The 24,123-nt window shown below is 39.2% G+C and overlaps 1 protein-coding gene across 3 annotated transcripts in view; it reads left to right on the plus strand.

The window, feature by feature from the left end:
- Positions 1–259: 259 nt before the first annotated feature.
- UEVLD (UEV and lactate/malate dehyrogenase domains) overlaps positions 260–24,123 on the plus strand; it is a 39,765-nt gene continuing 15,901 nt past the window's right edge. The window contains exons 1-6 of one of the 3 annotated variants that reach the window (XM_060177059.1): positions 260–458; positions 9,371–9,436; positions 10,913–11,076; positions 14,772–14,907; positions 16,721–16,839; positions 21,655–21,757. In XM_060177059.1, the coding sequence (XP_060033042.1) occupies positions 419–458; positions 9,371–9,436; positions 10,913–11,076; positions 14,772–14,907; positions 16,721–16,839; positions 21,655–21,757 (628 nt within the window). In that variant the 5' untranslated portion in view covers positions 260–418. The remainder of the gene's footprint in view (positions 459–9,370; positions 9,437–10,912; positions 11,077–14,771; positions 14,908–16,720; positions 16,840–21,654; positions 21,758–24,123) is intronic. The other 2 variants (XM_060177058.1, XM_060177060.1) reach the window with 2 other exon arrangements.

Genomic DNA, 24,123 nt, shown 5'->3' on the forward strand with positions numbered 1-24,123 from the left:
GCCCCCCATCCCCATAGGTGGGGAGTGAGGGCTCGAACCTGCACCCTTGCTTATGGTAATGTGTGCACTCGACTGCGTGCACCACTGCTCGGCCCCCTAATTTTTATATGTTAAAGGAAAGAATGTCTTTATTTGTTTTCTGTATAATAATAACACAGTCAGCGAAACAGCCCCATCAGCCACTAATCTGTCTGTACCAAGGCTTGGTGATACAGTCATGAGGGGTCATGCTAAAGCTGTTAGGGTGAAAGTAGAACAGATCACAATGGTAGGTCTATGTTTTTAAGACATTTGTACTAAACATTAATTGTAATTATTCTTTGTCTAATAACTTTATTCTTATTCTCTGCTTAATTTTTTTTTCTCTTTTCAGTATAAGTTCAGGGATCTAACTGTGGAAGAACTAAAGAATGTAAATATGATTTTCCCACATTTCAAATATTCCATGGATACCTATGGTAAGATTCATATCCTCTGACTTTGCTATATTATTTAAAGTATTAATGATTTGTTCCTAGAAATACACAAAATTATAATTTCTTGTTTCTTTTTTTCTCTTTTTTTTTTTTTTTTACCAGAGCACACTGCTCAGCTCTGGCTTATGGTAGTGCAGAGGATTGAACCTGGGACTTTAGAGCCTCAGGCATGAGAGTCTTTCGCATAACCATTATGCTATCCCCTTGCCCCTAATTTCTCATTTCTTTAATCCCTTAATTTTGAGCTATAGTTTATGTATGTAATTTCACAGGAGATTTAAGTTAAGAAAAAATATATTGTATTTGCTTACTATTGCTGTCATAAGAAGTGACACTAAGTCTCTAAAAACACAATTTTTTTTACAAAATTACATGATCTTATAATTTAATGAATAGGAAAAATACATATACAAAAATAAGATATAAATATGTATTGTATATAGTCTTTATTTTTAAAATTTTTTTCCTTATTGGGAGATTAATGTTTTACATTTGACAGTAAATACAATAGTTTGTACATGCATAACATTTCTCAGTTTTCCACATAACAATACAACCCCCACTAGGTCCTCTGTCATCCTTCTTGGACCTGTATTCTCCCTCCCACCCATCCCAGAGTCCTTTACCTTAGTGCAGTACACCAACTCCATTTTAGGTTCTACTTGTGTTTTCTCTTCTGATCTTGTTTTTCAACTTCTGCCTGTAAGTGAGATCATCCCATAATCATCCTTCTGTTTCCGACTTATTTCACTTAGCATGATTTCTTCAAGTTCCATCCAAGATGGGCTGAAAACGGTGGAGTTGCCATTTTTAATAGCTGAGTAGTATTCCATTGTGTATATATACCACAACCTGCTCAGCCACTCATCTGTTGTTGGACACCTGGGTTCCTTCCAGGTTTTGGCTATTGCAAATTGTGCTGCTAAGAACATAGGTATACACAAGTCTTTTTGGATGGGTGTGTTGGGTTCTTAGGATATATCCCCAGGAGAGGAATTGCAGGATCATAGGATAGGTCCATTTGTAGCTTTCTGAGAGTTCTCCAGACTGCTTTCCACAGGGCTGGACCAATTTACACAGGTTTCCTTCGTTATCCAAAAGTAAAATGTAAGTTATTTTGGGGGATGTTGCATCCATTAACATAATAGAAAAATTCTTGAACTTTTCAGGAACTAAAAAAATAACCTACCAAATTAGAGCAAATAGCAATGTCCAACTTTCAGATAGTGGGGGAAAGCCTGTCCTATTTTTTAAAATATTTTATTGATTTATTTATTACTGAGGAAAGATAGGAGGAGAGAGAGAAAGAACTAGACATCACTCTGGTACATGTACTGCCGGGGATTGAACTCGGGACCCCATGTTTGAGAGTCCAGTGCTTTACCCACTGTGCCACCTCCCAGACCACAGAAGTAACCAAATTTGAAGTGTCCCAAGTGATATATATAGGCATCTCAGGCTTCCATCAAAATAGAAATTTAAGATTTAGAAGGCTATCTTTGAGGTGTGTAGACCATGGTAAAACATTAGTTCAGTGTTCAATTTCAAGCTTTTTGACAAATGAAAATAGGGCCACAATGATGAAGATTAAAGATCATTATAGAAACTGGAGATTTACCATAAAATAAGTTTATATATGTGCAGACCAAACAATAACTTGATTCTTGATTGTGATATTTTAACAGTGAATTTTGTTTTTACGCAACAAGTTTTAAGTGGAGCCTTAAGCTGAACTAGATTCTTTTCTTTCTTTCTTTCTTTCTTTCTTTTTTCTTTTTTTTGCCTCTAGGGTTATTGCTGAGGCTTCATACCTACACTACGAATCCACTGCTCCTGCAGCCATTTTTTTTTATCTCTTTTTTTTCTTTTGGATAGGACAGAGAGAAATTAAGAGAGGAGGGCAAGATAGACAGGGGAAGCGAAAGCTAGACACCTGCAGACCTGCTTCTGAAGCAACTCCCCAGCAGGTAGGGAGCGGGGAGCTTGAACCTGGGTCCTTGCACAGATCTTTGTTGCTTCATACTATGTGACCTTAACCCAACTAGTTTCTAGGATAAAAATAAAACCAAAAACCCAAGGCTTTTGTGGTTTAGATATGCAAACAACAGCCTGTTTCACTTTTTTTATTTAATTGCCACCAAGGTTATGGTGGCAATTACACCAAATACACCACCCACAGATACCAATTTTTCTTTTTCTTTTTTTTTTCATTTTGTCTCCAGGGTTATTGCCAGGGCTGCACCATGAAACCACTGCTCTTGGAGACCATTTTCCCCCATTTGTTGCCCTTGTTGTTTTATCATTGTTGTTGTTGTTGTCGTTGGATAGGACCGAAAGAAATGGAGAGAGGAGGGGAAGACAGAGGGGGAAATAAGCAGCTGTGAAGCACCTGTGAAGCAGCTCCCCTGCAGGTGGGAAGCCAGAGGTGCGAACTGGATCCTTAGACTGGTCACTGCACTTTGCACCACAAGTGCTTAACCCGCTGAGCTGCTACCCCCTGGCTCCCACCAGTTTTTTGTTTTTAAATATCTTACTTTATTTTTGTATTAATGAAAGAGAGAGAGATAGAGAAATAGATATGCCAAGGAGTGCTCTGATTGATAGTGGTGCTGGGGATTAAACCTGGGACCTCAGAGCCTCAGGCAGGAGAGTCTTTTGCATAACCATTATGCAGCCCTATACCAATTGTTCTTTTTTTTTATTATTTCTTTTTTATTATCTTTACTTATGTGTTGGATAGAGACAGAAATCGAGAGGGAAGACATGATAGAGAGACAGAAAGACAACTGCAGTCTGTTTCAGCATTTGCAAATCTTTCCCCCAGCAGGTGGGAACCGGGGGCTCAAACCCAGGTCCTTGAACATTGTAACATGTGCGCTCAACCAGGTGTGCCACCACCCTGCCCCTATACCAATTATTCTTTTTTATTATTGTTGTTTACTTTTTTTTTCCTCCAGGGTTATTGCTGGGCTCAGTGCCTGCACCATGAATCCACCGCTCCTGGAGGCCATTTTTCCCCCTTTTTGTTGCCCTAGTTGTTGCAGCCTCGTTGCGGTTATTATTGCCATTGTTGACATTGCTTTGTTGTTGGATAGGACAGAGAGAAATGGAGAGAGGAGGGGAAGACAGAAAGAGAGGGGAGAGAAAGATAGACACCTGCAGACCTGCTTCACCGCCCGTGAAGCGACTCCCCTACAGGTGGGGAGAAGGGGGCTCGAACCGGGATCCTTACACCGGTCCCTGCGGTTTACTTTTTTTAATTTGTCTTTTTCCCCCTTTTGTTGCCCTTGTAGTTATTATTATTGTTGTTGTTGATGTTGCCATTGTTGGATAGGACAGAGAGAAATGGAGAGAGGAGGGGAAGACAGAGAGGGAGAGAGAAAGATAGATACCTGCAGACCTGCTTCACCGCCTGAGAAGTGACTTCCCTGCAGGTGGGGAGCCAGGGGCTCAAATCGGGATCCTTAATGTCAGTCCTTGGCACTTTGTGTGCTTAACCCACTGCACTACCGCCTGACTCCCACCAATTATTCTTAATGTCATTTCCTTCTGCCTAAAGGAAGTGAACTATGGTGGTCCGGGAGGTGGCATGGTGGATAAAACACTGTACTCTCAAGCATGAGGTCCTGAGTTCAATCCGTAGCGGCACATGTACCAGAATGATGTCTGGTTCCTTCTCTCTCTCCTCCTATCTTTCTCATAAATAAATAAATAAAATCTTTAAAATATTATTTTAAAAAAGAAAGTGAAGTATGTGCTGTTAAAACTTCAGTCTATGGGGTTAATTTATCACTGTATATTTTATTACTGAAGATAATTACAATAACATTTATTTTTTTCTTTATTGGGGGCCTAACAGTTTATAGTCAACAGTAAAATGCAGTAGTTTGTACATTTGTAACATTTCTCAGTTTTCTTTTTTTTTAAATATTTATTTATTTCCTTTTTGTTGCCCTTGTTTTTATTGTTGTTGTAGCTATTGTTGTTGATATTGTCATTGTTGGATAGGACAGAGAGAAATGGAGAGAGGAGGGGAAGACAAAGAGGAGGAGAGAAAGATAGACACCTGCAGACCAGCTTCACAGCCTGTGAAGCGACCCCCTGTAGGTGGGAATCCGGGGGCTTGAACTGGGATCCTTAGGGCTTGAACCGGGATCCTTTGCACCATGTATGCCTAACCTGCTGAGCTACCGCCTTACTCCCTCCTTTTTTTTTTTAACCTTTATTTGTTGGATAGAGACAACCAGAAGTCAAGAGGGAAGGGGGTGATAGAGAGGGAGAAAGAGAGACATCTGCAGCCCTGCTTCACCACTTGCAAAGCTTTCCCCCTGCAGGTGGGGACCGGGAGCTTGAACCTGGGTCCTTCCACACTGTAACGTGTGCTCAACCAGGTGTGCCACCACCTGGCCCCATTTCTCAGTTTTCCACATAACAATTCAGCCCCAACTAGGTCTCCCTCTGCCATCATGTTCCAGGACCTGAACCTTCCCCACCACACCAGAGTACTTTACTTTGGTGCAGTACACCAACTCCAGTCCAAGTTCTGCTTTGTAAAACCCTTCTGTTCTTATTTTTCAATTTCTATGAGTGAGATTATCCTATATTCATCCTCTTTCTGGCTGATCTTACTTCACATGACAATCACATATTTTATGATCGCTTCTATTTTTGTTTTTTGAATAACTTGATGGGACAATGAATATTTTATAACTATTGTTTCTCTAACACATTTCTGGGTTATTCTGTATCCTTAAGTAACAATCCCTGTTCCACTCTTCTTTCTATTTTAGTTTTAGCCAGGGAATTTCATGTTACCTGTTGTTAGCTTTGCTCATGTAATTCAAGGTAAACAGATGTATACAAATACACTTTTTTTTTCCTATTGTTGTTGTCTCTGCAGCAACACTGGTATGGAAGGACTTTTTTTTTTTAGATAGAAAGAGAGAAATCAGAGAGGAAATGACATCATAGAACTGAAGCTTCCCCAAAGGTGGTGGGGCCTAGGTTTGAACCTGGGTTATACACATGTCAAACCAGGCACACTCCCAGCTGAGCTATTTCTTTGGCACTGCCTGTATGTTTGCTTTCCGCTATGACTTTTTTTTGTCAACCTGATTTCTTTTGTATCCTTTTGTATAGGTCTTCAAATCTACTTAGAAAATGTTCTCTCACTAATTAGTATTGTTACTGAGGTATCAAAGGTAAATTCTAAGACCGTCTGGTAATTTGAAACCAGTAGTGTTCTCGCTTTCTTGCTTTTCTCTTTTCTCTCTTCCTCTTACTCCCTTTCTTTCTTTTCTTCCTGAGAAAGAATCAGAGCACAACTTTGGTACATGCAATGCCAAGAACTGAACTTGGGCAGGGGTAGATAGCATAATGGTTATGCAAACAGACTCTCATGCCTGAGGCTCCAGAGTCCCAGGTTCAATCCCCTGCACCACCATAAACCAGAGCTGAGCAGTGCTCTGGTAAAAACAAAACAAAACAAAACAAAAAGAATTGAACTTAGGACCTCATGCATGAGAGTTCAATGCTTTATCCATTGTGCCACCTCCTGGCCACCAGAAGTGGTGCTTTCTGTATTCCATTCTGAAGCCAGGACATTGATTCTCCACCAGTGCATCCCAATTGTTCATGAGTAAGTTGAAATTCCAGGGACTCAGAGATTGCAAGAAGCTGGAGTGATGGAGTAAAAGTAACAAAAGGATATAATTATTGCTCTTTCAGAAGGTCATTTAAATAAACCAAGGCAACATTTTTTTCTGGTTACGAATGTTATCTGATTTCTCAAAGTGATTTTAACTGATTTGCTATATAACAGTTATTTGATAATGTTCCCATATATTTTTTTAATTTATTTTTTATTTAAGAAAGGATAAATTAACAAAACCATAGGGTAGGAGGGGTACAATTCCACACAATTCCCACCACCCAATCTCCATATCCCATCCCCTCCCCTGATAGCTTTCCCATTCTTTATCTCTCTGGGAGCATGGACCCAGGGTCATTGTGGGTTGCAGAAGGTGGAAGGTCTGGCTTCTGTAATTGCTTCCCCGCTGAACATGGGCGTTGACTGGTCCATACTCCCAGTCTGTCTCTCTCTTTCCCTAGTAGGGTGGGTCTCTGGGGAAGCGGAACTCCAGGACACATTGGTGGGGTCTTCAGTCCAGGGAAGCCTGGCCGGCATCCTGATGGCATCTGGAACCTGGTAGCTGAAAAGAGAGTTAACATAGAAAGCCAAACAAATTGTTGAGCAATCATGGACCCAAAGGTTGGGATAGTGGAGAGGAAGTGTTAGGGGGGTACTCACTGCAAACTCTAGTGTACTTCTGCTTTCAGGTATATATTTTGCACTTGTTTATGGATACGTGTGAACATATGCTCTCTCTCACAGAACCTGGTCTATATCTAGGTTTTGGGACTTTGTTAGAAAGTGAACCACCTGGGATGGAATTAGAGAATGCTATGAAAGGAAAGGTCTCACCTGAGTAATGAAGCTGAAGGGTTGTCATTCCACGCCTGAAGTCTCTGTACACAGTCTGAGCTGAATCATGTTGAGGTGGCAATCGTTGAGTTTGTTAGGTTCGGTAATCCAAGAAATTCACCAAGAGACCAGGGTGATGTAAAGACAAAGAGCTTTATTTACTAGCCCGGGATAGGGCTAGGGCTGAGTACCCACAGCTGTATTGGGTGCTCAGCCCTGATTACAATTTCTACTGGGCTTAAATAGGGTTTAGGACAAAGGGGCTACGTGACAAGCATCATGCCAGTTTAGTTTAAAAAGTTTTCCCAAGCCATAGCAGGAGGAAGCTGGGGGTAGGGGTTGCGACTTTTGGTTATCTCCCCTCCTGCCTGGTCAGCAGGATGTAGCAGGTTGGGGAGTTGCCTTTGTTAATTGTCTCCCCTCAGCAGGAAATGTTTCTTTAACAGATTCTTGTCAAAACAAGTAGTTTACTGGCCTTTCCAGGGGGCTCATTTTCTCAAATTTTACCTTTTTAACCCTTTTATTTCTGGAAGAACGTTTTACCTTCTAACAACGTTTTACCTTCTAACAAGTTGATTAGGTTGCAATCAGCAGATGCAATATTATTTGATATGGATTGGGAGAGGCATGCGGGAAAGTGGGCCCTATCCTAAGGTTCCAGGACTGGGGGAAATATAGGCTCTATAGTGGAGATGTGAGGTTCCTGCTGTCTTAGGGTTCAAAAAGACAATGGATAGTTAATGTTATCATCACATTATTTGGTAATTGGGTTAACTTTGAAAAGTCCTTTTGTTAGGGTTTGCTGTATAGTACCCAGTATCTTGTATGTAGCTGTGCCATTGGTTGCTTCTTATCTACTTGGTCTAGGCTTTTGAGAGAGTCCGCATATCAAATACACAGCCTATATATTAAAAAGACTCAGTCTGTGTTTTAAAAACTTGGAGACATACAATTAATTTTGCCCCTCATATTAACTAGTGATTTATATGACTACACTTTACTAGGAGTGTACATAAACCCCATTCCCACCACCAAAAGACTGTCCCATCCCACCCACCCACTCCCACCCCCCACCGGCCCAGGAAGCTGCGTGTCTACCCCTCACCACAGGGTTTTTACTTTGGTGCCCTACTTTCAATTTAGTCAGATCCTGCTTTTAGTTTCCCTTTCAGATCTTCTTTCTCAACTTCTGTTGATGAGTGGGATCATCCCATACTCATCTTTATCTTTCTGACTTAGCTCACTTAACATAATTCCTTCTAGCTCTGTCCAAGATGGGTCAGAGAAGGTGGGTTCATTGTTCTTGAGAGCTGCATAGTATTCCATTGTGTATATATACCACAGCTTTCTCAGCCACTCATCTGTTGTTGGAATGTTCCCATATGTTATAATTTTTTATTTGTTAGGTTTTTCACATTATCTCATCTGACCCCCTAGTAATTTAATGATGCAGCCCTATTATTTTGATTTTACAGATGATGAAATTGAAAGTGAGGGACTGGTGCACCTGGTAGAACCCTCACATTACCAAGCACAAGGAACTGAGTTCATGCCCAGGGAAAAAGCTTCACAAGTGTGAAACTGTGCTTCTGATCTCTTTCCCCTTCTCCCTTTCCCTCCCCTCTCAATTTCTGTTTCTATCCAATGAATAAATAAGAATAAAAAAAAAGACAGTCTTAAAAAAATAAATTAAAAGTTAAAGAGACTAAAGTGCCCAAAGTCACATGCTTCTTTTTAAAAAAAAATTTTAATATTTATTTATTCCCTTTTGTTGCCCTTGTTGTTTTATTGTTGGAGTTATTATTGTTATTGATGTCATTGTTGTTGGATAGAACAGAGAGAAAATGGAGAGAGGAGGGGAAGACAGAGAGGGAGAGAGATAGATAGACACATGCAGACCTGCTTCACTGCTTGTGAAGTGACTCCCCTGCAGGTGGGGAGCCGGGGACTTGAACTTGGGCTTTGCACCACGTGTGGTTAACCCGCTGCGCTGCCGCCTGACTCCTCAGTCAAATGCTTCTAAGTGGGAAATGTAGGCCTAGAACTTGGGCTGTCAGTATCAAAGGCCTGTGTTTTTGTTTGTTTTTGTAGATTTGTTTGCTCATTAATGAGAGAGAGAGAGAGGGAGAGAAGGGAAATTAGGGTGTCACTCTGGCATGTGCAGTGCAGGGAGTCAAATTCAGGACCTCGTGTGAGAGAAGGCAACGCTATTGACTGTGCCACTTCCAGCTCCCATCTCTGCTCCTCAAAAAGACCATCTTATAACTTGTCCTTGTCAACATATTTACTGATTCCTAGATAATTGCATTTAAAAGTTATGTGTGTTTTTTATATATGTATACAAATATGCACGCACTTTAATATATTTCTTTCTACTTATGATCATACATTGTTTTTGTTTATCTTTCAGTTTTTAAAGATAGTTCACAGAAAGATCTGTTGAATTTCACTGGCACTATTCCCGTGATGTACCATGGTAAGTATGGATGTTGAGGTAATGTGGGATTTATTTATTTATTTATGAAAGAGGAAAGAGCCAGGGCAGCATTAAATCAACTTTAGGTTCGAGCCCCTGGTCCCCACCTGCAGGAGGAAAGCTTTGCAAGTGTTTCTCTCTCTCTCTCTCTCTCTCCCTCTCTGTCTTCCCTCTCAGTTTCTCTCTGTCTCTATCCAATAATAAATAAATAAAAAAGGAGCCGGGCAGTGGCGCAGCAGGTTAAGTGCACATGGCGGAAAGTGCACGGACCAGCATCAGGATCCTGGTTCAAGCCCCTGGCTCTCCACCTGCAGGGAGTTCGTTTCACAGGCAGCGAAGCAGGTCTGCAGGTGTCTATCTTTCTCTCCCCTTCTCTGTCTTCTCCTCTCCATTTCTGTCTGTCCTATCCAACAATAATGAGAGCAATAACAGTAACAACGACAACGACAATAAACAAGGGCAAAAAAGGGGGAAAAAATAAAAAGAACCTTTAAAAATAAATAAATAAATAAATTTAAAAAATACAAGTCTATTACTTTTCTTTTTTTTAATGCTTTGCACATTTTTTAAAATATTTATTTTATTTTTTATTTATTCCCTTTTGTTGCCCTTGCTGTTTTTTTTATTGTTGTAGTTATTATTGTTGTTGTCGTTGTTGGATAGGACAGAGAGAAATGGAGAGAAGGAGGGGAAGACAGAGAGGGGGAGAGAAAGATAGACACCTGCAGACCTGCTTCACCGCCTGTGAAGCGACTCCCCTGCAGGTGGGGAGCCGGGGCTCGAACCGGGCTCCTTATGCCGGTCCTTGTGCTTTGCGCCACCTGCGCTTAACCCGCTGTGCTACAGCCTGACTCCCAAGTCTATTACTTTTCAAAGAAGGTGTAATAACTGTTTGGGTGGAACAAAAAAAAAAAAAGAAGAAGAAGAAGCAGCTTACGTAAAGGAGAAATTATATCCCAAACTTTGGTGCAGTAAATTCTATACATATTTACTGAATTGAGTTGGAAGAGGTAGCTACTAATTGAATTAAACTTCTAAAGAAGTTACATTAGTGATTATTAGGAGTATATTCCCAAATATGGTCCAATATTTCCTACAACAAAATGGGGAGAAATAGACTGATTTCATGAACTACTTCATATATAAGCTTGACTACATGTGTTTTCTAATGTCATTTTATCTATGCCGTAAATATAATGTCTGCGTTTCTTTTTTTATTACCTTTATTTATTGGATAGAGACAGCCAGAAATCAAGAGGGAAGGAGGTGATAGAGAGGGGGAGAGACAGACAGACAGACACCTGCAACACTGCTCACTGCTTGCAAAGCTTTCTCACTGCAAGTGGGGGCCAGGGGTTTGAACCTGCGTCCTTGAGCACTACTGTGACGTGTACACTTAACCAGGTGCACCACTGCCTGGCCCCAACATCTGTGTTTCATTGTTGTTTGAAGATGTGTTTGTTTTGTCCCAAACAGGTACTACATATAATATACCAATTCACTTGTGGATTTTGGATTCTCACCCTTTTGCTCCCCCCATTTGCTTCTTAAAGCCAACTGCAAATATGGGAATCTCAGTTGGAAAACACGTGGACGCTCAAGGCAGAATATACCTGCCTTATCTCCAGAACTGGAGCCATGTAAGATCAACTTGCATTTTCTTTTTAAAATGTTTATTTCTGAATGTTTATCACTGGTCCTTATACAAAGAAGTTACTGAGTTTTCTTTCAGTTATGATTTTTATTTTGCCTCTGAATATAATAGAAAAGTGAGCTGCCTCTCAGTCACCCAAGAACTTGCATGAAGCTGATCTCTTTATATTTGGGAACCAACTATTGTTTTCCCTGTCATCTTAACCACTTACTGCATGATAAAGCATCTAAGCAACTAGCAAGTGATTGGGGCATCACACCCTAATCCCTCCCTATCAAAGACTCTTATGTAGTATGGATGGAGGTGTACTTTTGCCTATTTTGTTTTCCTTTTTTTAATTTGATAAGACAAAGAGAAATTGAGAGGGGTTGGGGGGATAGAGAGGGAGAAAGAATGTGGGACATCTCAGCACTACTTCACTGTTTGTGAAGCTCCCCCACTCCCCCTATAGGGGGGTCTTGGAGCTTGAACCTGGGTCCTTGTGCATGATAATGTCTACATTTTACCGGGTGAGTCAATGCCAGGTCCCAGTTTTTAGGTTTTTTGAGGGAGTGAGCTAAGGAGCTACGGATCAAGCACTGAGCCTGATATAAACAAAACATGTGTTCTACTACTAAGCTACATGCCTGATCCTTTAGTTTTGCCTATTTTTTGTTGGTCTTTACCATTATATAAATATATTCATACTGTTTATGATCTTCTGTAACATGATTTGCTTTAACTGAACATTAAGTTTCAAAAAACCACTCATATTGGTATTTGTAGTCATAACATTTGTTTCACAAGTCCTCACTTTATGTATTTTTGCCCTCTGCATTTTTCATCTACTCGTCATATTGAGTATCTTTCCATGTTAAACAGTATCATCAAGCTACATGGTGTGTGTGTGTGTGTGTGTGTGTGTGTGTGTGTGTGTGTGTGTGTGTGTTTGGGGGTTTTTTGCATCCAGGGTTATCACTGGGGCTCGGTGCCTGCACCATGAATCCACTGCTCCTGGGAGCCATTTTGTTGCCCTTGTTTTGTTATTGTTGTTGTTGCTGGATAGGTCAGAGAGAAATGGAGAGAGGGGAAGAGAACACAGAGAGGGGGAGAGAAAGATAGACACGTGCAGACCTGCTTCACCACTTGTGAATTGACCCCCCTGCAAGTGGGTAGTGGGGGGCGGGAGGGGGGCTTGAACCGAGATCCTTGAGCTGGTCCTTGCTCTTTATGTCATGTGCGTTTAACCCACTGTGCTACTGCCCAGCCCCCTAACTACATGGTTTTTGTACTCTGTGTGCTTTACCCACTGCGCTACTGCCTGCTACATGGTTTTTAATGGTTGCTAATGTTTCAGTATAAGGATGTTTTGTATAATGTATTTTACAAATTGCTCTGTAAGTATAAATATTTGTATACATCATATATCTTTGATAAGTTAAACTCTAAGAGTAGAAAGATTATATCAAAGCATATAAATATTTTGGAGGCCATTCACACATACTATCAAGTTGGTCTCATGAAGGTAGACAGTATTAACTGTCATCAGTAGAAATTGTTGTAGAGGGGTCTGTCTGGCAGCTGCATCCGGTTAAGCAATGTAATTACCTGGGTTCAAGCCCCTGCTCCCCACTTGCAGGGGGAATGCTTCATGAGATGAAGCAGGTCTGCAGGTGCTTTCTCTCTCCCTCTCATATCCCCTACCCTCTCAATTTCTACTTGTCCTATCCAAAAAAAAAAAAGAAAAGAAAAAATGGCTGCTGAATGGCAGTGGATTCATAGTGCTGGCACTGTGCCCCAGTGATCACCCTGGCGGCAATAAAAAGAAGGGACATGATGGCAGAGGAGGACCTAGTGGGGGTTGTTTGGAAAACTGAAAAATGCTACACATGTACAAACCATTGTATTTTACTATTGACTGTAAACCATTAATCCTCCAATAAAGGGATTTTTTTAAAAAAAGAAAGGAAGCAGTATAGATTGCTTGTTGAATAATATCCTCACTCTGATAGCAGGTCTTATCAGTAAAATAAAATAAATTGATATGTGCTTATTTTGTAATTATAATTATCATAAAAGATGAATTTATACCATATTTATACCTACCAAAAAGGTTATAGGTTAGGAAGACATGGGGATATGTGTGGTTGAGTGAGACTGGAGTAAAGGGTGGTATTAGGACTATAGTGTCTCCCTCTCCCCTTATTTTTTCCACTAAAGCACTGCTCAGCTCTGACTTGTGGTGCTGGGTATTAAACTTGAGTCATTGGAGCCTCAGGCATGAAAGTCTTTTGCATAGCCATTAAACTGTCTTTCCAACCACCTCCTCCTGCATTTTCATTTATTTCTTTAATAAGGAAGAGAGGCCAGAGTGTGACTGGTACATTTGGGTTAGGAATCAAACTATAAAACTTACATGCAGTCTAGCTACCTATGAGCTAAACTATTCAGGTTGATTTTGTTTGTTTGTTTATTTTTCCTTTCTCCGTTGTTCATTTGACCTTCAGAGTACTTCTCAGTTCTGATTTATGGTAGTGTAGGAGATTGAATTTGGCATTTCTGGTGCCTCAGGCATGAGTCTTGTGTAAACCACTATGCTATCTCCCTGGCCCTAAGATTTGTTTTCTCTTAATTGATTGATTGATTGATTGATTGAATAGAGACAGGGAGAAATTGAGAGGGATGGGGAAAATAGGGAGAGAGAAAATAGGGAGAGATACCTGCAGCACTGCTTCACCATTTGTGAAGCTTCCCCCCTGAAAGTGAGGCCCAGAGACTTGAACTAGGGTCCTTGTGCATGGTAATGTGTGCACTCGACCTGGTGGACCACTGCTAGGAATTTATGTATTAATTAATTTTCATGAGAGAGACCAATGGGCTGTTCCCCTCTGGTTTGGAACCTAGGACCTCTGAAGTATGTAACTCTGGTGTGTTATCCTCCACCATGTATATATTTTGTATTATAAAAAGGTGTGCAATTCTGGATTTTTGTTTTTATGATTTTCCTATTATATATGTGTATATATGCTGTTATATATATACACATACATATATACATATATATTTCCTATTATATATATGTGTAGGTAATGATATACACGTATGTATTATTTTTCCTTTAGAAAGAAAATAGGAAGAGAAAAAGGATACACAGATTGGAGTTTAAGTAGGGAGACATTGGCCTTTTACTTTATGAATGTGTATGTCATTTGCATTACTGGTGATTTAAATAAGATTGCCACTTAAATGTGATAACTGGGTCATGGTATTTGTCAGTTGGAAGAGCAAAAACATTATCTTGAACATAATTTTTAGTTCTTTGGTTATTTGAGAAGTTGAAATCTTTTTCATAGATTGATCAATGATTAATGCATTTTTCTTTTTTATATTTAAAAAATATTTATGTATTTATTTTTACAATTTTATTAGCATAAGATAAGGAAAGAGAGGGAGAATCAGAGTATTGCTCTGGCACACTGGATGCCAGGGATTGAACTCAGGATCTCATGCTTTTGCATTTTTAAAACTTTACTAACATAAGAGAAGAAGAGCAAGAACTACAGCATCACTGTGTGGTATGCAACCCTGCAGATCAACTTTGGGACCTCACACACTTAAGTCCAGCCCTCTAGCCCCTGCACAATCTCGGGGCCACTCTAGCAGCCTATTTAGGTGACTTTTCCCGTTGTGTGTATTCTGCAGCCTAAATCTGTCATTGTTGGACTAATTAAAGAAATGATTGCCAAGTTTCAAGAGGAGCTTCCCCTGTACTCTCTGTCACCATCTGATGAAGCGCGGCAGGTCGACTTGCTAGCCTATATTGCAAAAATCACAGAAGGTTTGTATTTTGCTGATCAGATTGCCTTGAGCTAGGAGTTTAAAATTTCTTTTCTTTCTTTCTTTCTTTCTTTTCTTTTCTTTTTTTTTTTTAACCAGAGTACTGTTTAACTCTAGCTTTTGGTGGTGCAGGAGATTGAACCTGGGACTTTGGAGCCTCAGGTGTAAGAGTCTCTTTGCATTAACTGTTATGCTACCTACCCCCAGCCAAGTTTACAGTTTCTTTTTTTTTTTCTTTTTTTTTTATTGGGGAATTAATGTTTTACATTCAACAGTAAGTACAATAGTTTGTACATGCATAACATTCCCCAGTTTCCCACATAACAATACAACCCCCACTAGGTCCTCTGAATCCTTCTTCGACCTACTAGTACTCTTCCTGACTTGGTTTTTGTAAATATGTGTGTATATACAACTTGTGTGAAGCAAAATTCCTATAAATCTATTAGGGTTAGGTTTACAGTATAGTCCCAACAAGTATATCTTCCTAAGTTTCAAAACAGTTACTCTGATGCTGATCAATAAAATAATTCATGTATTCAAAACCACTTGATATGTGTTGACAATCCAAGCTTTTTGTTTGTTTTCTTGTTTCTGTTTTTTACCAGCTCTGGTTTATGGTGGTGCAGGGGATTGAATCTGGGAGTTTGAAGCCTCAGCCAAGCAAACTTTTTAAATTAGATTTTTAATGTAGCTTTTTGCCTCAGTACATTTAGGCTTGAATGTCTATAATTTTCAGTGTTTCTCAATGAGGATAAAGCAAAATACCCACACTTTCAACTTTTAGTTTTTGCACTGTAGACTGTAGAAGTAAGAATAAGAATGTTTTTTTGGGGGGTCAGGCGTTAGCGCAGCGTGTTAAGCACACATGGTGCGAAGCACAAGGACCAACAAAAGGATGCTGGTTTGAGCCCCCAGATCCCCACCTGCAGGGGAATCGCTTCACAAGTGGTGAAGCAGGTCTGCAGGTATCTATCTTTCTCTCCTCCTCTCTGTCTTCCCCTCCTCTCTCCATTTCTCTCTGTTCTAACAATGACAACATCAATAACAACAACAATAATACTACAACAACAGTAAAAACAAGGGCAACAAAAGTGGAAATAAATACATATGAAAAAATTAAATAAAAAAGGAATAAGAATGTTTTTCAAAATTATTGAAATCATTTTTCACTCAAATGTATTGTTAAAATGTTTGGAGAAATGCTTTTTAGGAGGGTAGTCTCTAATAGACCATTTAATATGAGATTCTTCTCTTTTTGTATTTTATTTGTTCAGATATTTTTCAGTGTCTTATCAACTAGCATTATGTTTTCTGTTTAAGTTATTCAAGCTTGATACATTTAAAAATGTTAGTAATATTTTTATATGATTTGAAAATTGTCATGACAATCTACTTTTTAAAAAAATTGTCTTTATTGTGGGAGTTAATGGTTTACTGTTGACAGTAAAATACAGTAGTTTGGGGTGGGGTAGATAGCATAATGGTTATGCAAAAAGACTTTCATGCCTGAGCCTGAGGCTCCAAAGTTCCAGGTTCAATCTCCCACACCACCATAAACCAGAGCTGAGCAGATTAAAAAAAAAAAAAATACAGTAGTTTGTACATGGGTAACATTTCTAGTTTTGCACATAACACTCTAACCCCCCAGCCTAGGTCCTCCTCCTCCACCATCATGTGCTGGGACCTGACCCCTCCCCCTCGCCTCGCCCCAGAGTGCAATACACCAACTTTGGTGCAATACACCAACTTCAGTCCAAATTCTACTTTGTGTTTTCTGTTCTGTTCTTATTTTTCAACTTCTTCTTTTCTAGGTGTCTCAGACATTAATTCAAAGAACTGGGCAGATCAGGAGAATAAATCAGTCAGTAAAATTACTGTGGTTGGAGGTGGGGAGCTGGGAGTTGCCTGCACGTTAGCAATTTCAGCAAAGGTATGTAAGCTCACTAATCATCAATACATCTGTCACAGTGCTGTAGTATTAGGCAACTTATGTTTAAGATACAAGAAGTAATGGGAATTGGGCGGTAGCACAGTGGGTTAAGTGCATGTGGCGTAAAGCGCAAGGACCGGCATAAGGATCCCAGTTCGAGCCCCCAGCTCCCCACCTGTAGGGGGTTCTCTTCACAAGCGGTGAAGCAGGTCTACAGGTGTCTCTATCTTTCTCTCCCCCTCTCTGTCTTCCCCTACTCTCTCCATTTCTCTCTGCCCTATCCAACAACAGCGGCAACAATACTAACTACAACAATAAAAAAAAAACAAGAACAACAAAAAGGGAATAAAATAGATATTATAAAAATTTTAAAAAAAAGATACAAGAAATAATGGCTTCATCTCGTCATGGGGACAAAATCTCATTTTGCCTTTAAATATACTTAGTAAGTTGACTAAAAAGTTGAAAACACTCATCCGTGATGTTGCCTCTTAATTAGTTGAGTGTGGACTATGCTTTGAAAAAGTGGATTGAACAATAGGATCATCAGTCAAATCTGAGGGAAATGTCAGCTTGACATTTATCTGACTTAGTCACAAATTCTCTGCTTCCTGAGTCATCCACTTTAATTAAACTCCGTTTAATAAGGTACTTAAATTAGCTTTCTAAAAGAGCATTTTCCTTAAAGGATTGCTTTTCTTGTGTAACTATTCCACTTCTTTTATAATCATAGTGCCTGAGTTTATATTTTATACTAGTTTGAAATTTGCTTGATTTTTTTTTTTCCTTCAGGTTTTTCACTGGGGCTTGGTGCCGACATTAATTCGATGATCCTAGGGTCCATTTTTCCATTTTATTGTATAGGACAGAGAGAAACTGAATGAGATGGGGAAGGGAGAGAGGGAGAGAGAGAGACCCCTGAAGACCTGCTTCACTTGTGAAGCGACTCCTGCAGGTGGGAAACTGGAGGCTCAAAGTGGGATCCTTGCGCAGGTCCTTTGTGATTTATATGATGTGAGCTAGCCGGTGTGCTACCGCCTGGCCCGTGCTGCTATTTTTTTTAATTGATTATTTTTGCTAGATATTTTTTCTTATCTCCTGAATTTTAAATTGATATGGTATATTTCACCTGGTTGCTACATATTCTTGTCTTGAAAAGGTGTGATCTCATTTTTTTTTATTAGTGATTTACAAAATTATATTAGGGATATAATTCCACACTACTCCCACCACCAAAGTTCTATGTGTCCCCCTCCCTCCAGACCCTAGTTCTCCTAAGATCATAAGTATGGGTTGAATATAAATGTATATATATAATTTTTCTTTTTTAAAGTTTACGTACTTTAGTTCTCAATATTCCACTTATGAGTGAAAATGCCCCATAGCTGGCCTTCTTTTTCCCTCTTCAGCCCTGACTTCCTCAGGTGTTCTCTAGAATCTCTTCTCTCTCAGTGATAATGCAGAAACAAAGGTTTCATGTCACAAATGTTCTGAGTTGGGAGTCGGGCGGTAGCGGAGAGGGTTAAGCTCAGCTGGCACAAAGCGCCAAGGACCGGTGTAAGGATCCCTGTTCAAGCCCCCAGCTCCCCATCTGCAGGGGAGTCGCTTCAGAAGCGGTGAAGCAGGTCTGCAGGTGTCTCTCTTTCTCTCCTCCTCTCTGTCTTCCCCTCCTTTCTCCATTTCTCTCTGTCCTATCCAACTACAACAACAATAAAACAACAAGGGCAACAAAAGGGAATAAATAAATTCTTTTTTAAAAAAAGTTCTGGGTTCCAGTTGAACTGGGGTTCAGAACCTTCTGGCCATCTTCCCCTAACATTTCACCCTTTGGGAGTATGGACCAAAATGTTAGATCTTTTCTATGTTAATTGTTCTTTAAAAATCCACAACAACAACAATAATAATAAACACAATGATAAAACAAGGGCAACAAAAGGGGGAAAAATGGCTGGAGCAGTGGATTCGTGGTACAGGCACGGAGCCCCAGCAATAATCCTGGAGGCAAAAAAAATCCAAATTCCCTTCAAGAGATATTCAAAAGACTCTCCAAGTATTATGGTAAAGACGTGTCTGGCATTTAGTGTATGTAGCCTAGAAAAGAGTAACTGTCCATTTAGATGTTTATTTGATAGCTAACCTTTGATTCTTTTATTAAAATGTGATTGTATTGACATTCCTTTCCATTTAAGACTTGTATATGTCTTGGAGGCAGGTTTTTCTATTTAAGCAAATAATTAGGTTGTAGGCAGGGATCCAGAGTAATATATATTCACTTTTTCCCGCTTTAAAAAAAATATTTATTCCCTTTTGTTGCCCTTGTTTTATTGTTGTAGTTATTATTGTTGTTGTTGTATAGGACAGAGAGAAATGGAGAGAGGAGAGGAAGACAGAGAGGGAGAGAGAAACAGACATCTGCAGACCTGTTTCACCGCCTGTGAAGCGACTCCCCTGCAGGTGGGGAGCCGGGAGCTCAAATCAGGATCCTTCTGCGGGTTCTTGCACTTTGCACCACGTGCACTTAACCCACTGAGCTACCACCCAACTCCTATATATTCACTTTTTTTTCTTTATATATTCACTTTTTTACCCATATTTTTCTTTCCTACACCTTTCAGGCCTCTTAAGAAGACTATACTCCCCACTCTGTCCTATCCAACAATGTCGACATCAGTATCAACAATAATAATATCTACAACAATAAAAAACATCAACAAGGGCAACAAAAGGGAATAATAAAAAAAGACTAAATTGTTTTCTGGTCCTTTGTTATTACATATAATGTTCTATAAACATTGATTACAAGTTGCCTATATACTTGTCTGAATTTTCTTTTAGATGCACATACATCTTGTGACTTTTGTTGCATTTTTCTCATGAATGTGGTTAATGGTAATAAAAAAATGAATAGATGCAGTGCAGAGAAGACTGCTGTAAGGCAGTCCTATGTTACATAATTCTCATCACCACACAATTAAGGCCAAGTCCACTAACTTCCTAAGCATTACAGAGAAATTAGTGGTATAGCTGGGTTGTTGTCTTAATTTCAACACTTTCTGGTAGATCCCTGGGTACTCTTCTTCTTATACTCTAAGATGGGCGAGATCCTCAACTCTTTTTTTTTTTAATTTAAAATAGTTTTTATTGAGGGGCTAATGTGCTATAGTCGACAGTGAATACAATAGTTTGCACATGTGTAACATTTCCCAGTTTTCCATACAACAATACAACCCCCACTAGATCCTCAGCCATCATGTTACAGGACCTGAACTCCACTTCCCCCCAAGTCCGGAGTCTTTGACTTTGGTGCAATACACCAATGAAATATACTCTTGAACTTCGGAATTGTAGCCCTTCTGAATAGGTGAGTGAATTGGAGGTGCAAAAGCCCCTTGGGAAGAAGGTGAAAAGGCAGCTGTGAGAGATCCTCAACTCTTACTACTTTGGTAAAACACTTCCCAAAAGATAAAATGACTGATAGGAATTTTCCTATTTTCATTTATAGTCAGCCCAGAGAGCATACATGAGTATATACCGCGAGAACTTTTAAATTTATGGTTACAATTTTACTTAAGAGATTTGACATAAGTATTGACTTTGATGCTAGAAATAAGGTGCTAAAGTAAGCCAAATAACTACAGTTATTTTTCCAGAATGGAAATAGTGGCATCAAAATTAAAATAAACTCAAGAACATTAGCAAGCATACTTCAAGACCCTGGGTTTAATCTCTGACTCTGCTTTCTCCCTCTCTCTCACTCACTAAATAAGTTAACAAATCTTAAAATATAAGACTCCAAGTATCCACTCTTCTTCTTCTTCCCCTTTCCCTGTAATAATCACCATAGTTTTCACTGAGTCTGAATTAGTTTTACTCAGTCCAATAACTGCTCTTGGGATCAAGTGATGCTACTCTTATTAGGGTGATCAGAACCTTTCTTAAGTCTTTCAAAAATAAGTCAAGTAATTGCTTCTTATTACAACTCATAGATAATTAACATTTACAAATTAAAGTTTTTGATAAAATATATGCTTACATTTTATATAGGCAAGAAGAATGTGTATCTTAATAATTTAACTTGTATATTTTAGTGATAAACTACTTAATAAAGAAAAACATAGCTCAAATGCTCCTTTAGAAAAGAACCTATACTCTTAATGTGTTTCTTTGTTAATAAAAGAAGCTATTTAAAAATTAACAGTAGTGAGCATATTGAGTAGATCAAAGTATCTTTTTATTAAGTAGATCAAAGTATCTTTTTATTATTCACTATCCCAAAAGAAGACTGCAATTTGTGATTTCTGAGTGAAGCCCTGTTAGATCCCAGTTTGCATTCAGATACAAGTTCACAATGCATTCTTGTTTGCTTGTTCCTTTCCTTGATACCGTATTGTATTGCTTTATCTCTGTAAGACAACACATGTGGCTGCATGGTGGTTCACAAGGTAGAATGCACACATTATACCACGCGCAAGCAGCCAGGTTCAAGTCCCCAGTCCCCACCTACAGGGGGTCTCTCTCTCTCTCTCTCTCTCTCTCCTCTGTCTTTGTCCCACTCTCTGTCTCTTATTGCTATCCGCAAAAAAAAAAAAAAAAAAAAAAAAAAGGAGGGTGGGTGGGGCATGGGATGACTGCAGCAAGTGGGGGACTCTTGGTATAGGCACCAAGCCCCAGTGATAACCCTAGTGACCGCAAAACAAAGCAGAAGCACGTGAGGCTGGTACTTTCTCATTAAACGCTAGCTTTTAATTGGATTTAGATTCAGTGACTGACCATGTCCAGTGTAATGCTATTCCTTTTCTTATTTACACTATACAGGGCATTGTAGACAGACTGGTCCTCTTAGACCTCTCAGATGGGACTAAAGGAGGGACGATGGATCTTGACATCTTCAACCTGCCGAATGTGGAGATAAGCAAAGGTCTGATGATTCTGTTTAAACAATGTTTGCCCTGTCTACTATTTGAGTCCTAAAATATGTTGAAATAGACAAATCTACAAGGCCATATATCCACCATTATAACATCACATGCAGTAGCCTCACTGTCTTAAAATTTCTCTGTGCTCAGCAACCTGGAAATTGTAGCAAATAGTGTATTGGACTCTTGAGTTGTGGAGTCCTGAGTTTCATCCCTGATGTCACCTATGCCAGAGTGATACTCTGGTTCTCTCTATGTCATGAATGAATAAATGGATCTTTATTTTTTATTACTTTATTTATTGGATAGAGGCATCCAGAAATCGAGAGGGAAGGGGGTAATAGAGAGAGAGATAGACACCTGCAATACTGCTTCACCACTCACAAAGCTTTCCCCCTGAAGGTAGGGACCAGGGGCTCAAGCCTGGGTCCTTGTGCATTGTAATGTGTGCACTTAACTAGGCGCACCACCACCCAGCCTCTAAATAGATCTTTTTTAAAAACTCTCTCTCTCTCTTTTTAAAGAATGTAGAATATTTTTTAATATTTTATTTAGATTTTTTAATAAGAGAGTAGATGCAAAGGGAAATTAGTTAGATAGACAGACAGACAGACAGACACCAGAACATTGTTCAATTCTGGCTTATTATGGGGCTGGGGATTGAACCTCGGACCTCAGAGCCTCAGGCTTGAAAGCCTTTTGCATAACCATTATGCTCTCTCCCCAGTCCTAAAAACCCTCTTTGTTCTGCTTAGAGTCCTAGAGTTTTAATACTGAACTTAAAGTTTAAACTTAAAGATTACTTTGTTAGGCCAGGGATACTTAACATGTATGAGGCTCTGGGCTCAGTCTACAGCACAAAAAGGAAGAATGATTACTTGATTCATAGCCCTTATTTTACAAATTGAGCAAGTAAAATTTAAGTCAGTGATTTACTTAAAGTCATATAGAGATTATAACAGATTCAGTGACCACAGATTTAATCTCCATCACCACCTTATGTCATGCTCTACCGACTGAGCTAGCCGGGCTCTACCACCTTATGTCAGAGCTGAGAAGTACTATGGTTTCCCTACTTTGTCATTCTCTACCTCTTTCTAAGTAAGTAAATCGATGCCATCTCCTCAATGAATTTTTTTTTTAATTTTTATATGTATTTATTTTCCCTTTTGTTGCCCTTGTTTATCGTTGTTGTTGTTTTGCTGTCATTGTTGTTGGATCAATGAATATTTTTTAAAAAGGAAATTGTAACTGACTATATTAACAATAATAAGATGAACAAACTACTTTTAGGAGGGATGAAAAGAATCTACTCTTGGGCTGGAGAGATAGTGTAGTGGTTATACAAAAAGGCTTTAATGCCCAAGGTTCAGTGGTCCCAGGTTCAGTCCCCATCACCACCATAAGCCAGAGCTGAGTAGTGGTGTGATTAGTGGTCTAGTTTAAAACAAGAAAAGCATCAGTTCTTTGCCTTTGACTTATATTGAGTTGTCAGAAAAGTCATGATGTATTTTTCTATGAAAAAATGCATCATGACTTTTCTAACAATCCAATATCTTAGTATAAATTGGCTTTCTTTCTCAGAATACATTTCTAAGAGAAACTAAGTCAAATAATATTAGTTTGGCCCTTAATGACAGGAATTGATTGCTGACTTGAGTGATCATCTTAGAATTATGCTACATCTGGATTTGGATTTTTCAAATCATTTGTGGGAAGGATAAGTGATATAAGCATACATATAAACATTTTTAAAATCAGAGGACTGTTCATCTCTGGCTTAAGGTGGTGCTGGGAATTGAACCTAGGACCTCCAAGCCTCAGGCATAAAAGTCTTTAAATAAACTACTCTGCCCTGCACTTACATTTTTAAATCACTTTATTGGTGGAACACATACACTTTTATGCATAGCTGTGCTTGTGTATGCATAGACTGAATTTGGAGATATACTTACTAATTGTTAAGAAAAATTGGAGACCTTAGAGCTCCAAGCTTGAAAGTCTTTTTTTTTTTTTTAAGAGAGAAATTGAGAGGGGCGGGGGTGGTAAAGAGGGAAAGAGACAAGAGTGATACCTGTGGCACTGCTTCACTACTTGTGAAGCTTTTCCCCTGCAGGTGGGGACCAGGGACTTGAACCCAGGTCCTTACACACTGTAATATATGCATTTAATCAGGTACATCACTGCTTGGCCCGTGAATGTCTTTTTGCATAACCATTTATTCTATCTATCCAGTCCGCAAAAGTAATTTTATCTCATCTTTTTTATTTAAAATTTGAATATATTATTATTTTTAAAAATCTTCCTTAGATTAAAATATTTTTTATTGGTTTAAGAGAAAGAGACCCAGACCACCACTCTGGCATAT

The sequence above is a fragment of the Erinaceus europaeus genome, chromosome 17 (assembly GCF_950295315.1).
Source record: "Erinaceus europaeus chromosome 17, mEriEur2.1, whole genome shotgun sequence".
Lineage (NCBI taxonomy): Eukaryota > Metazoa > Chordata > Mammalia > Eulipotyphla > Erinaceidae > Erinaceus > Erinaceus europaeus.